Source organism: Ochotona curzoniae, unplaced genomic scaffold (genome assembly GCF_017591425.1).
Source record: "Ochotona curzoniae isolate NIBS_2020 unplaced genomic scaffold, NIBS_Ocur_1.0 contig_2723, whole genome shotgun sequence".
NCBI lineage: Eukaryota > Metazoa > Chordata > Mammalia > Lagomorpha > Ochotonidae > Ochotona > Ochotona curzoniae.
In genome coordinates, this window is record NW_024465573.1 from 27,108,685 (window position 1) to 27,126,001 (window position 17,317).

The following is a 17,317-nucleotide window of genomic DNA, read 5'->3' on the forward strand; positions in this document are numbered from 1 at the left end:
AAGTAGGTAATTATCATTATTAATCAACATGTCTCCTGAGAAAGGGTGATTGAAAATCTGTGGGGCCAATAGTCTAGTAAAAAGGGCAAAATCAGTACATATGAAAAAAATGAAAGCTAGGGTAAAACTTGTAATTGAAATATATGAACATCAGCTTGCACTAAAACAATGAGTTTTAATAAAATTAACAGAATTTTATAGGTCAAAAGCATATCCAGGTGTGTGAAATTAAACTGTGATAAAGTTTTCTTACTTGAGCTTTTAAGGTTTGTAGTTGTCCTTCATAATTCTGAGTCATGGCTAAATTACATTTTTCCAGACTGTCCAATTTCTGTCGAAGTAACCCAACCTGTATTAAAAATAAATTTAATTTTCTTTTTTTCTAAATTTTGCCTGAAGAATCAGAAAATGTATGGAGGAGAAGCATAATTCAAATAAAACTGTGGTACCAAGTTAAGAATATATGGGTATTGCAGTTCTTAAAATAGCTCTTAAAAATTAGATTCTCAGAAACCAAAAATTGCTTGCACTTTTTCAGTAGGTACACATTAAAACAGTATTATATAACATGTAACAAAAGATTCTGATCACTTCACATTTGAAATTAATAATTAGACTTTGCATTATGTTTTTGGGATGCTGTGCCATCGTTACTCAAGCAGAACCTCTCCTGACATATTCGGCTGTTTGGGGGCAGATTCCTTTGCATTCAATAGAGTTCTGCTCTAATGGTCCTGTGGACTAAATATCATACTTTTATAAGAATTAACACATCAACAAGGAAATCTCTAGGAGCAGTTGAAAAGTGTTTGTCTTACAGATTTTGCTCAAGAGACAAGTGAATCTGTGTTTACATTTTGTCCTTACAAATTTAGAAGTGAGAGAATGTTCGCTAGCGTCTGCTGTGTCTGATGACGTGCCTCTCTACTGTGAAGGGAAATCAGCTCCCAACAAATAAGTTAACCACGCCAAGCAGTGACATCATCATGCCAGATACTTCCAGTGAGAAGCCAAGAAAGGTAGCCAACTGACCGATGAACAATCTAATTTGATTAGGAAACATTTCTCTTGTGTCTCACCCAAAATAAAAACCCATGACACAACAGTCCACAGTAGGTAAAAGTATGTGGCTTTCTGAACTCCTTAGCGGGTCCGAAAATACCACACATTTTCCCATGATTATCAGGTTGGCAGTGAGCAGCCTGCCAGAGCTGAGGGAACAATCTAGATTCTCTGTTGTGACACAGTCAGTTCTTCACATCTCATTTCTTTCAGGAAGTATCTTCCTAGCAGATTAGAAGAGCCAAGTACTCCTGAACTCTGCCTTATGCAAAGTGATGGCTTGACTCTATGGCAGCAAAAGCTTATGCATATTGGCTTACAACAGTATTTTTTCACATACATGTTAAATGTTTACTTTTACAGATGGCATTGACATCATAAGTCTTCATCAGCTTCATTAACGTATTTATCATCTGCTAGTTACTTGATAAAACATTTAACAAACTATTTGCTAATAGCATTTTAAGCAGTAAGTATTGTTACTGATGCCTGAGAAAAAATATATGCATTGAAAAACATGATTTGATACAATAAACACCATATATGAGAATCTGATGAATGAATAACTTCATAACACGTGAGTTCAGTACCTCTTGGCCTTTCTGATCCAAACAAGTTTGTGCATTTGCCAACTCTTGGTCTCGAAGATCTAATCGTGTTTCCAAAGCCCGCATCTTTCGTTCCCAATCCATTTTTTTGTTGCTTACCATGATGTCGATTTGTTCCATTAATTCTTGGAGCTCAGCCTCACAAGGAGAAGCCCTGGCAATGATAGAAATGTAAGATGCATTTTTGAAACAGTGAAATATAAAAGTAAAACAAAACAATACAAAACCTTAGACCTTGAACTTAATTTCCTTGAATTGTTTATTTATTTAAATTGGGAGAAGTTCAAAAGCTAGAGTTAATCTTTTAAATTAAAGGTAAAAGTTGACTTCAGAGCATTCGTGAGTGTTTATAAATATCATGACACACATACACATATTTAAGTATAACTTAAGAGTGAGTTAATATTAGGGAATATGCTAACCATGAACAATCTGTCAGACTTGAGGAGGTTTGACAGGCTAACTGGATGTCAGCCCTGCTTGTCAGGGACAGAAGAAGCCTGAGCTATGTAGGACCAGAGCCCTAAATGGACTACTAAAGGAAGCGACTTGGAGCAATCTGGCTGGTGCCCATTTGGAAGAAGCTTGACCAAGCAGGTGTAGGGAGAATAACATAAGTATTTATGTAAAAAGGGTATTATCAGCTACATGGATGAAAACATGATAGATCTAGGAAAGTCTTTTGAGTTCAGACAGGACCCTTGGCAGCCACTAAATTACAGAGAAGACAGCTAGCTGGGTGGTGGGAAGACAGGTTACTGGGACGACTAACTTCTTCAAAGAAGTTGTGCGCTGGTATAAGTCCACTTATTCAGACTGGATGAGCACGTGGGTACTGAAGTATCCAGTCTTCAGACCAAGGGACATACATCATGTGCAGATGAAAAAAGCAATTTAGTTGACTATTGTTTTCAGTGGTGATGAGGAGCCTTCTAATGTATTTGTATAGCCAGAGAGAGGGCAAGAGGAAGAGAGAGGTATGAAGTGATGTCTTTATCTAGTTCCACCAAATCAGCATTTTGGGTCCAGGTAAAGACCATTTAACATTTTGGAAAAGGTTCAAAGTTGTACAGGTAAATAATGGAAGAGCAGATCCTGGGCCGCTGCCTTCGATCTAATATGCAGAGCTGAAAGATCACAGCAAGACATGACGCTTAGAGTAACAAGTGTTCAAAACATATGGCACAAATTTGGTGCAGATTTTGTGGCTCAGCAGGTTAAAACATCACTTGGGATGCCCACATCCATAATGGAATTCTGGCTTTGAGTGCCAGTGCTCCTGCTTCTGATCTAGCATTCCCGCTGTCGCATCCCGGAAGGCAGTAGGGAGTGGCTCAGGCAGTTGGGCCCCTGCCTTCTGTGTGGGAGACCTGGATGGAATTCCAGGTTGCACTTCAGCCTGGCCCAAACTGGAGTATCACAAGCACCTGAAAAGTGAACCATCAGATACAAGATTCTCTCCCTCTTTTTTCCCCTTTCTTCCTCCCTCTTCTCTCTCCCTCTTTCTTTCAAGTAGATGAGTAGATGAAGGAAAATTGAAAAAAAATAGTATAAATTCACTCTGTTGTAGGGTTGAAAAACAGGCATTAGAACCAAAAGGGTCAGAACTCCCAGAATCTTTCTAAAATACCCAGAATCAGCCTGAGTCAGGGGTGTCCTTTGACATCTGAGGGGTTAATAAGTACAGAATAACACCCTGAAGTCTCTGCATTGCTGGACTAAGGTTCAGGGCACTCAAATTTTACCTAAATCAAAATAAAAGAACATTGCTATTTCTCTACAAATAATCTGATTTAATTTTAATTGGAGTTAGGATGTAAAGAAAAATAATAGAAATGGTGCTTTCATCCCATTTTCTCATTTTCTTAATAACATTGTTGATCTCTACTGCAAATACACTTTGCTTATCTTGTCTGCTGGTATCTACTCCGGGGGGGGGGGGGGGGGGGGGGGAAAGAAGAGACTGTCTAGCACAGTGCCCCAGTGACATGGTAGATGTTCAGTTAACCTTAGAACAAATAAATGAGCTTCTGTCATTGCTATCTGACTATAAAATCACCATGCTAATGGAATTAAAATATGGGCCTAATAGCATCATTCTGATCCCAAAACTAGACAGACACAACACACAAAGAAAGCTATAGACCTATATCATTGGTGAGCAATGATGCATAGCTTCTGAACAGAATACCAGCAAACCAAATTCCAAACCATACTAAGAAGATCGCACATTTGGTCAAGTGAGAGTTATCAAGTTGCAAAGGTGTTTCAAATATTCCCAATCAATAAACATCATCTATTACATCAATAGAATGGGGTGATCTCAATAGATAGCGAAAAGGAATTTGATACCATTTAAATCCTCTTCCTGATTAGAAAAGCCCTCAACAAACTTGATATAGAAGGAACACACCTTGAAGTTATTAAGGTTATATAAAACAAACCAACAGGCAATATGATATGTAACGTGGGAAAGATGAAACCATTTCCCCTCAGATCTGAAACATGAAAAGGATGTTCATTTTTAGAAGCCTTATTCAATACAGTACTGGAAATTTTAGCAAGAGCAATCAGGGAGGAGAAAGAAATAAAGGACATCAAAATTGGAAAAGAGGAAATCAAATTATCCATGTCTGTAGGTGACGGGATGTTGTACACTCCTCCAAACAGCTGCTAAAATTGATGAACTAATTTAATAAAATTGCAGGTTACTAGAAATCAAGAAAGAACTCTCAATCACAATTACCCCAAGAAATCAAATGTTTAGTAATAAGTTTAACCAAAGAATGAAAGATCTCTACAATAAAAATTATAAAACAATGATGAATGAAATCATCAAGGACACACACAAAAATGAAAAGGTATTCCTTGGTCATGGATTGGAAAAATCAATGTCATTAAAATATCTATACTACGTAAATTAATTTAGCTTTAATCCAATCCACATGAAAGACCAAAAGCATTCTTTACAGAATTAAACAATCTTAAAATTCATATGAATCTATAAAAAAATTTAGACTAGCCAGCAAGATCCTGACCAGAGGGAGGCAGGAAGCATTACACTAATGCTATAGTAATTGAAACAGTATGGTACTGGCATAAAAATTGACCAGACTAGAAAGCCCAGAAATTAATCCATTTACATACAGCCTACTAGTTTTTGACAAAAGTGCTCAGATTGTACATTTGGAGTAAGTATAATCCCTTCAAAAAAGATGCTCAAAAACTCCCTCTACGTGAATTCAATTAGATTCATCTCTCCCACCAGATACACAAATCAACTCAAGATAGATCAAGTACCTGAATTTAAGATCATGAAATTGCTGGAAGGAAATGCAAGAGAAACCCTTCTCCAGACATTGGTGTAGGTGATGGCTTGTTAGATACGACCTCCAAAGCACAGACAACAAAAGCAAAACTAAACAAGTGTGACTGCATCAAACACAGAAGCTTTGACTCAGTGAAAGAAATGATCAATAGAATGAAGACACATCCAACAGAACAGGAAAAATATTTGCAAGCTCTCCATGCAACAAAGGATTAACATGCAGAATATATGAACAACTTTAAAAACTCAACAACCAAAAAAGCAACCAAGCCAGTTAAAAAGTGATCAAAGGACCCAACAGACAGTTCTTAAAACAAGAAATACAAACAAATGAAAACTACCCAACATGACTAGCTATCACGAAATGCAAATCAAAACCACACTGAGTTATGCATAAGATAGACAAAAATTTCAGAGGATCTGCAGAAAGAGGAACACTTATACACAATTGGTGGGAATGTAAATTTGCACAGTCACTTTGGAAAACTAAGAATAGGTTTATAGCACAGCAATCCCACTATTGAGCACATATTCAGAAGACATGAACATACTGTATCAAAGTGATACTTGCATCATCCTGTTTACAACAGCACAGTTCACAATAACCAAGAAGTGACCCAGGATGTCCATCATCAGGTGAATGATTCAAGAAAATATGTTCTCTTATACAAGGCAACCTTCATGCAAAATACAAAATCAGTCGACACATAGGTAAGCATGTATTTATGTATATTCATCTAGAGGAACTACATATTGGAGGACAGCATACCAAGAAGTAAAGATACATTGTAATTTGCCTGTCTATTCCCAAATAAAAGACTCCCCCCACCCCCCCAAAAAAAAGAAAAGAAAAAAAGAAAGAAAATGTGGTCTATATACATGGTGGAATATTATCCAATTGTAAAAAGAATAAGATTCTTATACTTGCATAAAATAGGATGCAGCTGGAGGATGTTTTGTTGAGTGAAATAAGTCAGACCCAGAACAACAAATACTGCATGCTGTCCCTTATATATAGGAGTTAAATTGTGAAAAAGAAAAATGAACAGAAAATAAATGCCTGTGTATCAGTATTGCTGCAATATAGTTTTATCAGGCTTACAAACTAATGGTTCAGAACACTATGCTGGAGCCAGCACTGTGGCATAGCCCATGAAACCCCAGCACCTGTGATGCCGTCATCCCATATGGTCGCTGACTCATGTTCTGGCTGCTCCACTTCTGATCTAGTTACCTGCTAATGTCCAAGGAGAAGCACTGAAAGATAGTCCAAGTGTTTGGTTCCCTGACACCCACATGGGAGACCTGGAAGACGCGCTTGGCTTGGCCTGGCCTAGACCAAGCTGCTGCAGCTTTTTAAGAAGTGATCCAGAGGATGGAAGTAGTTTCTGTCTCTCCCTTTCTCTCTGTGTAACACTAATAAATGTTTCAAAAAAAAAAAATTATACAACCATAGTGTCCGTCTGTGATTATTTTAAAATTTACTGTGTGGAGGGGAGATGGTCATCTTTCTACTCTTGCTTATAGGACTTGCCTATATTTCTGCTAAACTAGGAATTATTTTTTACATGCTGAAATTCCAAATTCTTGATTGCAATATAAATTAGATATATGTTATCTGAAAAACTAATAAAAAAGAAGAGAGAAGAAAAGAAAGCAAGGGAGGGAGGAGGGAAGGTGGGAAGTAAGAAGCAGGAAGTATGGAGGAAGAGAAAAATCATTATATTCTTACAATTGTATCTATGGATAATATCGAATCTGTTTAAAAGAAACTTTTAAGAGGGCTTAAATTAGACTATGGGCCTAATGTAATGTGCTTAGTCAATGTTGTTAAATAAATGGGTATTTCTCTGATCTAACTATGCCACACAAAAGTTAGAATATTAGAGCCCTCATAGAAAAGAACTCTGGTAAGTCATTTAATCTAAATACTTGATCCAGGCTTTCATTGCTTCTATAACATCTCTTCAGAGCATTAGTAAGCATATGCTATTGATAAGATTCAGCAGGTCTAGGACAGAGTCCAAGATTCTGTGTCAGTAACCCAGATATCAAGGGCTCCTGATGCATCTCAAGTATTGGTGCAGAGGTCATCCAGCCTGGGTCTGGATTCTTTCCATAAAAGAACCAGTATTTGGGATCATCTCTAATAAAAATGAGTTTTAGGAAGTTGTTTCTTATTCTGAAAAAAAAATTTTTTCATCCACTAGTCCTAAGCTGATCCATTGAGTTCATTCGGAGCAAATGCCTTTTCTAAAACAATGGATCTTAAAATACTTGAATACATCACCAATGTGCTAAAATTATATTCACTGAACCTTCAGTATTCCCTATGTCCAGTATGGAGAATGAATACATATGGGACAGTAGTTGGACCACGTGATTGACAGCTCACTCTAATGTACAACTTTTGTAACAATTGGTTTGTAAAAGGCAAACCACAGGGTTTGCAGTGATTATCCCAGAATTCTCAGGACTTTGCTACCTACTGCCAGCTTCGTTAAGTTTTGAGTCTACTGGCAACCCAGGACCAACTGGAGAAAGCCAAATATGTGCCCTGAACCAGTCACATCGAATATCCTGCTTCTAGATATGCCTTGAGCTTCCCATGCCAGCAGCCTCCAATTACAGCAGAACTGAAGCCCCCTTCCTTCTTTCACTTTATAGAATTTTCTATTCCCTTGCCTGCCTTTAAATCTCTACAAAATTCAGAAGACCATAGGTGGTGATTCCCTTGGCCGTTCTGTTCTCTTTCTCTGTTTGATCTTTCTTTATTTTCAAATACCTTTGTTCTCTTCATTTTTTCCTAGAGATTTTTTTTCCTTCACAACTTTACACTCTGTGACAAGTATGACATTAGGCAATATTAGATGCTTAATGCATGTTTGTTGAATAAATGAAACCATAACTGAGTATGACTGTGGTAAGATCTTCAGACTCTTCATAATTACAGTTGTTCTTTGAACAACTTTGATGATTTTCTTCTTGAAATGTGCACTCAAGGGACAGGTGTTTGGCTTAGTAGTTAAAATACCACTTGGGGCATTTGCATCCCATACTGGAGTGCCTGGATTCAAGTCCCAGCTCCGCTCTTTTTTTCTTTCTTTTTTTTTAGATTTATTTATTTTTATTACAAAGTCAGATATACAGAGAGGAGGAGACACAGAGAGGAAGATCTTCTGTCTGATGATTCACTCCCCAAGTGAGCGCAACGGCCGATGCTGTGCTGATCCGAAGCCGGGAACCAGGAACCTCTTCCGGGTCTCCCATGCGGGTGCGGGATCCCAAGGCTTTGGGCCATCCTTGACTGCTTTCCCAGGCCACAAGCAGGGAGCTGGATGGGAAGTGGAGCTTCTGGGATTAGAACCGGTGCCCATATGAGATCCTGGCGCATTCAAAGCGAGGACTTGAGCCACTAGGCCACACCACCAGGCCCCCAGCTCCACTCTTGATCCGAGCTTCCCGCTGAAGTGCATCCTGGGAGGCAGCACAGGTAGTTGAGTCCTTGACACCCACATGGAAGACCTGCTTGACATTTGGATCTTGACTTTGGTCTGGTTCAGCTCTAGCTGAACCAACTGGAGAATGAACCAATGGATAGAAAAACTCTGTTTCTGTTTTGGAATTTATTCTTTTTTTTTTCAGCAAGCAAAATTTAAGAAATAAATGTGTCATTTAGAAATGTAGTATAATAGGGCCCGGTGGTGTGGCCTAGTGGCTAAAGTCCTCGTCTTGAACGCCCGGTGGTGTGGCCTAGTGGCTAAAGTCCTCCCATATGGGCGCCGGTTCTAATCCCGGGAAAGCAGTCGAGGACGGCCCAAAGCCTTGGGATCTTGCACCCGTGTGGGAGACCCAGAGGAAGAAGTTCCTGGTTCCTGGCTCCAGATTGGCGCAGCACCAGCTGTTGCAGTCACTTGGGGAGTGAATCATAGGACGGAAGATCTTCCTCTCTGTGTCTCCTCCTCTCTGTATATCCGACTTTGTAATAAAAATAATCTTTAAAAAAGAAAGAAATGTAATATAATCTATGGGTATAGTCTAGTCCACTCAGACAGACTCTTTATGTCTTTTGTTTCAGTGCCGTAAACTTGCATTTAACCAGAAGAAGAGCACAGCTTTCTCTTTGGGAGGGGGAAGGAATAAGCAGTGATTTCATAGTGTTTCAAGGTGAGTTTATTCTTGTCCATAAGCCTTATTTTTTTTATGCATTCTATGATTAAGCCACCTATTCACTATTGAGTGTTTGGACAGTTTTCTTTTTCCTGTGGGGGAGGGAGGAATCCAAGGGTGGGCTTTGTATTTATCCTTATTAAATTTCAGTTTGGTAGTTTCAGCCTGTCAGTGTGGGTCACGATCATGGGTTATTTCAGCAAACATTGATTAAGCACTGTATGAGGTACTTGGAAAACAGAGACACAAAGCCAATTGCCAGTGTATATAGAGAGAGTGCAAGGGGAGCAGGCAGGCAGAATAAAACCCTAATGAATACATGCAGGCTTTTTAGAAAGCAGGGAACTGAATTCAGACTTGCAGAGGGTCAGCTAGCACAGAAACCTTTCTAAATGAGGTATCACCGGAGCTTATGTTTGATGTCTTATTTCTGTCAGCGAGCATTTTCCAATACCACCCAAGTTTGTTAGTCTCAGATTTGAATATTACTTGTATCGTTTATGTATAAATGAAACATATAGGTATAAAGTAAATAAAGTAAATATAGTATATATATATAGTATATAGTATATATATATAAAGTGTATATATAGGCACATCCTGAGATAGTACAAGTTCAAGTCTAGACTAACACAGTAAGATCAGTATAGCAAAAATGCAAGTCACACAATTTGTTGGTTTCCTATTGAATATAAAGCTTACATTTACACTATTCTAAAAATGTGCAACAGCTTTATGTCAAGAAAACCAGTATATTGAACACACACACACACACACACACACACACACACACACACAGAGTTAATAGAGACCATAAAGAACAAAATAGGGAAGAGAGTCCTTTGAGATTCTATTACCAAGTCCCTCACTTCAGGATGACTGTGATCCATTGAGGATTTCTTTTATAATCAGATAGTAATCTGTTTAGTTAATCTTGCATTTTTTTTCCTTCCCACAAAAATATCCTGAGAAGCCCTGTGAAATATCCTGCCAAGGTTCCAGTGCAGCCTCTATGCTGCTTCTCTGATGACACAGCCAGGCTGAGTGAATACATCTCTGACAGCATATTAACCTAGCTGTAGTGAGCATGGGGCACCCACACTTAGTCCTGGTGCCCACTGCATCTCCTTCCAGAGTCTACACTAAGATATAACCAAGCTCAGCTTTTCCTTGAACTTTATAATCCAGTTTGAAATCCAGCTGTCCAATCTTCTACATTTTGTTCTCTTCCGTTTTTCAGAGATGATCACCAGCTTTCTCTGTGTCCTCCACATTTACCCTGAACCACCAAGGAACTTTAGGATAAAATTATAAAGACTTGGTTCAGTTACCTTCACAGAGCTGGGCACTACATACTTTATATTTTCATTACTTCCTTCAGATAAATGCTGATGATGCAGAGCTTTTTCGTGTACTTGCTCTCATGATCCTCATAACAGTCCCAACCTTAGGGCATTTGATTCAGTAGCTAACAAACAATGCTCTATGCCTTCCAGCCTTGGAGAGCAGCTGGACTGTACCTGCTTAAGACACACACCCGTACTCTCTACCACTGGGTTTATTCTTGGCAGCAGTTCACAAGAGAAAGACCCCGGAGTCAAGCCAGATCCTTCTGCACTCATCCATTAAAGGAAAAAAAGGAGGGAACTGAAACTTGCCGAGTGACATGTTACTACGAGCCCAGAATCAAGATATTAGGATACTAAGTTGGCAAATAAAGAACAAGATTTAAAACCAAAAATCAATGGTAATAACATTGGAAAAGGATCTTGGGAAGGGACAAGCTCATGGAAGAGTCACTTCCAGAGGAAAAGGGTCCAGAGCACATACAGAAGTGAACCAGGGGAATTTTGTGACTGGTGGGCAGACTCCAAAGTCTTATAACATATAGGCTTATGTCCTGGTTCTCTAAGGACAGACCTTCACCAGCCAGTTGCTATTGTGACCTCATGATTTGTTATGCAGCCCAGGACAATTTTAAAAGTGAAAGGAGTACCAAGGGTAATTATGTAAGAACAGGCATAAAGAATGAGTATTCTGAGCAAACTGGCATGTGGAGTCAGCCCATCCAAGACTAAGCTGGAAAAGAGAGTTAGGAAGATGCTTATTAAAAAACAATAAATACATCAAAAAGTGAGTTCAGTGTGGAGCATGTGAGGTTTCCGAAAAGGAAGCACACTGGAGTTTGGGAAAGAGATGGGACGGGGCTTTAAAGACAAAAACACAAGTCATCCTGGAGCCTGCTGGAGGACAGAGGCATGGAGAACAGAGACTCATGAAATGTGGGAAAGTTTAAGAAAATGAGTTTCCACAAGCCTAAGGTCTTTCCATCTTAGGTCTTAAGTTTTTCAAAATCTAATAATGAAATTCATTCTAAAATATTTTACATACTTACGTGCCTCAGTTAGTAGGCTTCATGCAGTGTAATCTAAGATTCCCATGGTGGCTCACAGACCCTATGTTGCACATCAAATGCTGTGCCACACCAGAGGCATAAACAAGACCTGATGGGGAGAGATGCAGGGGCAGGCAGGTGTTTGTGATGTCAGTCTGCCCTTTGACTCTCTCACAGTAGTCAAACACCTATGACTATCACCTTTAGGTTATAATGTCATGGTTACCTTTGACCAGAATTGATTATTGAATTACAGATAAAAATAGGTTTTCTTCAAGCACTTCATATAAAAAGACTCATTTACTTATTCAAAAGGTAGCGTTACAGAGAGAGAAACAGAGAGTGAGGGCTGAAGGAGGGAGAAGGAGAGGAAGAAAATTTTCTATCTGCGTGTTTACTCTCCAAATGGCCGCAACAGCTTGGACTGGGCCAGGAACCAGGACTTTCTCTGGGTCACCCATGCAGGTGGCCGGGAACTCAGTATTTGGGCTGTAATCTGCCTTCCCAGGTACCTTAGCAGAGAGCTCGACTGGAAGTACAGCAGTCGTGACTCAAACCAGCACTCATGAGATGCTAGTGTCACAGATGACAGCTTAACCAGTGGTTCAGTGATGTCACCACCTCAAGCATTTGTATTATCATCTGAAGATTAGTTACTATCTTCAGATAGTATTTGCTGATTTAGCAGCATTAAAATGCCCATTATCCTATATAATTGAGATGATGGCTCACATTCAGCCATTCTTTGATTAGTAATAAGCTTAGTGGTGTGATTTAATGGAGGAATAAACATCATTATTTTTGAAAAGTATATCTAACTGTAGTTACAAAGGCCTTTATCTTTGAAAAATTATTTATTTGAAAGGGGGAAGACAGAAAGAGAGAGAACTCCCATCTCCTGGTTCACTTTCCAAACGCCTGCACCAACTGGGGTTCTGCCAGACTAACACCAATAATTTAAAACTTCATCTGGGTCTCCTACAGGCATGACAGGGACCCAAGTACTTGAAATATCACCTGCTGCCTCCCACTGTGCCTATTAGCAGGAAGTTGGAATCAGAACATGGGCCAGAACTTGAAGCTAGGCAATCCAGCAAAGAATGTGGTCATCCCAGCTGGCGTTTTAACAAATGCGCCAGTCCCCCTGCCTACTGCCAAGACGTTTCTTCAAAGCCTTCATCATCATAATTTAAAAGACATTAATGACAATAAAATGCAATGTTATGGCCTCCAATCCTTATCAATGTTTCATTAGAATTCTAGAAACACACAAATTTAAAGTCTCTTTAAAATGTTCTAAAAAGAGAAGGAATATGCTAACGTACCTACATTACAGATAATTTTTTCATAGTAACTTTTCACCTTCTGTGTAACCTCTTGTTGCACAGATGGAGCGAGGTGAGGAGACAGTGCCAGTGAATTATGAGATGCACTGGCCTCTTCTTTGCAATTATTACAAATAATCTTTGCAATTTTTTGTAGTATAAACAGCTTCACTATCATAAACTTGTAAATCTAAATTATTATTTTATAGCAATACATATAAGCATGCAATGCAATTAATAAAAATGCTTACATGTTTATTACTTGGGTTTTGTAAGCCAACTTCTAGAACAATGAAAATTCCCTCCTGCCAGAAAGCCTACCTGATGAGACTGCGCACTTATTTCTAAATTTTTTAAACCTATAATCTTTAAGTTCCAAACTCTGCAGACAATTATCAGTGTATTTTAAGAATAATTTATTTCTTTCATTTTTTTTAAAGATCTATTAATTTTTTATTGGAAAGATGGATTTATAGAGGGAAAGAGAGACAGAGAGAGATCTTCCATCCACTGATTCAGTCTCCAATCAACCACAATGGCTGGAGCTGAGGCAGCCAAGGCAGGAGCCTAGAGCTTCTTTCCAAGTCTCCCACATGGATGAAAGGGTCCAAGGAACTGAGCCATCCTCTCTTGCATTCCCAGATCATAAGCAGGGAACTGGATAAGAAGTAGAACAGCCAGAACTAAAACTGGTGCCCATATGGGGCATCACACATCACAATCTACAGGCAGAGGATTAGCTTGCTATGCCACTGCACTGCACCGGCTCCATCCTCTGCCCACTTAAACATGGCTGTTTCACTAAAGCTCAACAGGGAAGAATTAGATACCATTTGATAAAACCTGGTGGGGTTTTTTTGTTTGTTTGTTTGTTTTTTAGTATTAGACAACTTTTTAAGTTGCTTCCTAAATGTTGGGAATGTCTACTGAACAACTCATACTGGTTTATTCTGAAAGCTTTTAAGTCTGTATTTGCAGTGAGAGCTACCTATTCAACTTTGACATTTCCATAGGACCTCTAGAAGCATTTGAAAGTCTCATCTTCAAAGAACACCACTTCTTTCACTAAAAACCTGCAGTTTACATTATTAGTCCATTCCATCTCTCTAATTAGCACAACTGTCACCAGTTGTTCCAGATGAAAACCCCTCATAATCCAAGATCTGTTTTCCCCTTTAAACTTCTAAACAATAGCTAAGTCTTATTGGTACTACCTCCAATACATAGCATAAATCATGACTATTTCTTGCAATATTCAGTGACAAAACCTGGTCTTGGGGCTGGCGCTGTGGTTCAATAGAGGCTAATTCTTTATTTGCAAATGCCAGCATCCCTCATGAGCACTAGGTCCATGTCCCAGCTGCTCCACTTCTTATCCAACTCCTTGCTTGTGGCCTGGGAAAGCAGCGGCAGATGGCCCATATACTTGGACCTTGCACGCATGCGGGAGACCAGGTTGGAGCTTCTCTCTCTCCTGGCTTTGGATTGGTTCAGCCCCTGGAGTTTGCAGTCACTTGGGGAGTATGCCAGCAGATGTAGGATCTTTTTTTGTCTTTCCTCTCTGTAAATCTACCTTTGAAAGAAAAGTAAAATAAATCTTAAAAAAAAAATAAACTGATCTGAGTCACCCTTATCACTTCTGTTCTAGTGACTTACTACTGTGGATTGATATGGTTTGATTGTGTCCTTTAGAGGCTCATTTGCTGGAAGTGTGACCCTCAATGTAGTTTTGACAGGTAGTGGCACCTCTAAGAGGTAGGACATAGAGAGAGGTAATTAGGTCATTGGAACCATCACTGCAGGAAGAGAATAACACAGCTCTTATGGGACCTCAGTTAATGGTTGGGAGGGTGAGCTATTACAGCAAGAGAAAGCCTAACACCTGCACTCTCTGGCTCTGTGTCACTGTGTCACTCTTTGCTGCAGTTGTTCCCATCACTGGGATGTCATCCACTCTGCTGCCATTAGCAGAGTCTGAACTGATGTCGCTGCCCAATCTTGGACTTTCAGTCTATTCTGGATGAAGCACCTGGTCTTATGTATTTTTAGCATTGCCACAGAAGGTAGATTAATGCATCTACCCAATATTTATCTATCTTTTGCTTCATAATAACAGAATTCTAATGTTACTCAATATGGAAATGTATCCAACTTAAAAGACAACTAAATTTTCCAGGCTTCCTTGGTGTTAGAAATAACCATACAACAAAACATGGCCTGTGAAATAGAAGTAGAAGCTGCTGTGAAGTTTTTATAAGAGGGTTGCAGCAGATGTTTTGGGGATGTGGTATCCTGCATATCTCTACCCTCCACACAGGGGAGGAGTTATTCTGGATTATCTGCAACTGAGATAGGCCATAAACGGGAAAGAAATGCAAAGATACAGCAGACAGGGATTGCAAGATGCAGCCTTGAAAGCTGAAACGATGCTGCCACAAGTCACGGGATGCTAGAACGTTCTTTGCCAACCGAATCTGGAAGAAGTAATGAAAAGACCCTCCCATAGGGAATTTTGAGAGAGCACAGCTCTGCTCACCCTGATTTCAGTCCTGTGACTCTGATTTTGGGCTTTTTACCTCTACAGCTGTGAGTGAAAACATTTTGGTTGTTTTAAGCCACAGAGCTTGTGGTGATGCACTGCAGTAGTTATAGGAAAATAATATCCATCTCTTTACATCTACAGTAAGACACTTGTATCTGAACTCTTGTCTGAGCTCTGGTTTCCTTAGAAACCCCAAAATAAGAATGTTGGCATGCACTCTTGTTTGCACTCGTTGCCCTCGTCTGCTCCCTTTTGGGAAGACAGATGTGGTGCTGGGATGGTTCAGTCAGTCATCTTGCAACCATACAGTAACCACAAACAACAAAAAAGTGAAGCTGTTAGATGTACCTAGACTGATACATATGACTAATTATTAGACACCTTCACTTGAATGCATAGCAAGCATATCAATCCAAGTTTGCATTTTCCCTAGTCTTTCTTATTTTAATACATGGCAATCCTATCTTGCCAACTGGCGGGCCAAAGTCTTTGCATCATTCTTCATTAATCATCTTTTCATACACATTTTACCTGCAATCTATAAATTATAACATGGTGGGCTCTTCCACTGAATATATTTACCTATCTGCACCTCTACTGACTTGACCCAAACTTCCCACTTGTTATCACAACATCTTAACTTGTCTGTGCTTCTCTTGCTAAGATCTATTCTTCCCCCAGGAAGAAGATGGACCCTTTTCAAAGCATAAGGCTGTTTTTTCCTCTCTAACCACACTAGCCTCCTTCCTGTTCCTTAAGAACATCAAATGTGTTGCTGTCTCAGAACTTTAGTTTTTTAAAAGATTTATTTTTTTTTTCTATTGCAAAAGTCAGACATATAGGGAGGAGAAGAGACAAAGAGGGAGATATTCTGTCTGATGATTCACTCCCCAAGTGGCTGCAGTGGTTGGAGCTAAACTGATCCAAAGCCAGGAGCCAGGAGCCTCCTCCAGGTCTCCCTCGCAGGTGCAGGGTCCCAAGGCTTTGGGCCATCCTCAACTACTTTCCCAGGCTACAAGCAGGGAGCTGGATGGGAAGCCGGGCCTCCAGGATTAAGACTGGTGCCCATATGGGATCCTGGCATGTGCAAGACAAGGACTGTAGCCACGAGGCTACCACGTCGAGCTCAAAGCCTTTACTTTTGCTGCTTCCTTCACCTGGAGAAAAGGCAAAAAAATGTGAATACCTTACACTAATCCTAAAAAGTTGTAGACTCCTTTAGATTGTATGAGAGGTGAGAAAATTGTGGATTAGCAGAACAGTGGGCCCATAAAAGACACGTGGTCAGAGTATGCATGCAGTATGGATTCGTAATACAAACTGAGGTGGGAGATGAGACATAATCAATGCTGTGGCCCAGCTGTGAACTATTTATCTCCAAAAACATATGGATGCTAATTATTTATGTATTGTCTTAGGTAACTCTGAATTTTATATAAATCTTGTGATTCATCGGGACTTTTCTGGTGATACTATAGCATTATAGCATGGGACTGGAGGGCCCAGGTGCTGGTCCATGTTCATGGTCTTGATTCCATCTCTTTGACCCCTTCAACAAGGACCTCCTCAGTGCTTCATTATTTTTGGTTTGGGTTGGGTGTCCAGGATGTCCAATAGTCCTTAATAATACTACTCTGGCTGGGAGGGACAGGGGTACTTGGTTATTCCTTGGTACATGGCCTCCAGTGGCAAAGAGTGAGCTGGTTGGCTTCATTGCAGTTACTGCTCAAAGCGTCTAGATTTCCTTCATCATCATGATTGCATACATAAATTCCTTGGCATTCTCCGTGATGTGTGGCAAGATTTGGATTATCCAGGTCCCTGGGCAATAGCGTCAATCATGTATCACACTCCCTCACTGTTCCCTTCAGTAGGCTGTCATGTTTG

General features: G+C 39.7%; 1 protein-coding gene across 2 annotated transcripts in view; it reads right to left on the reverse strand.

Moving 5' to 3' along the window:
- Positions 1-17,317, reverse strand: part of DEUP1 (deuterosome assembly protein 1) — a 91,071-nt gene that overhangs the window by 66,548 nt on the left and 7,206 nt on the right. For both annotated transcript variants that reach the window (XM_040977145.1, XM_040977146.1), the window contains exons 3-4: positions 1,653-1,824; positions 254-349 (exon numbers count right to left, since the gene is read on the reverse strand). In XM_040977145.1, the coding sequence (XP_040833079.1) occupies positions 254-349; positions 1,653-1,824 (268 nt within the window). The remainder of the gene's footprint in view (positions 1-253; positions 350-1,652; positions 1,825-17,317) is intronic.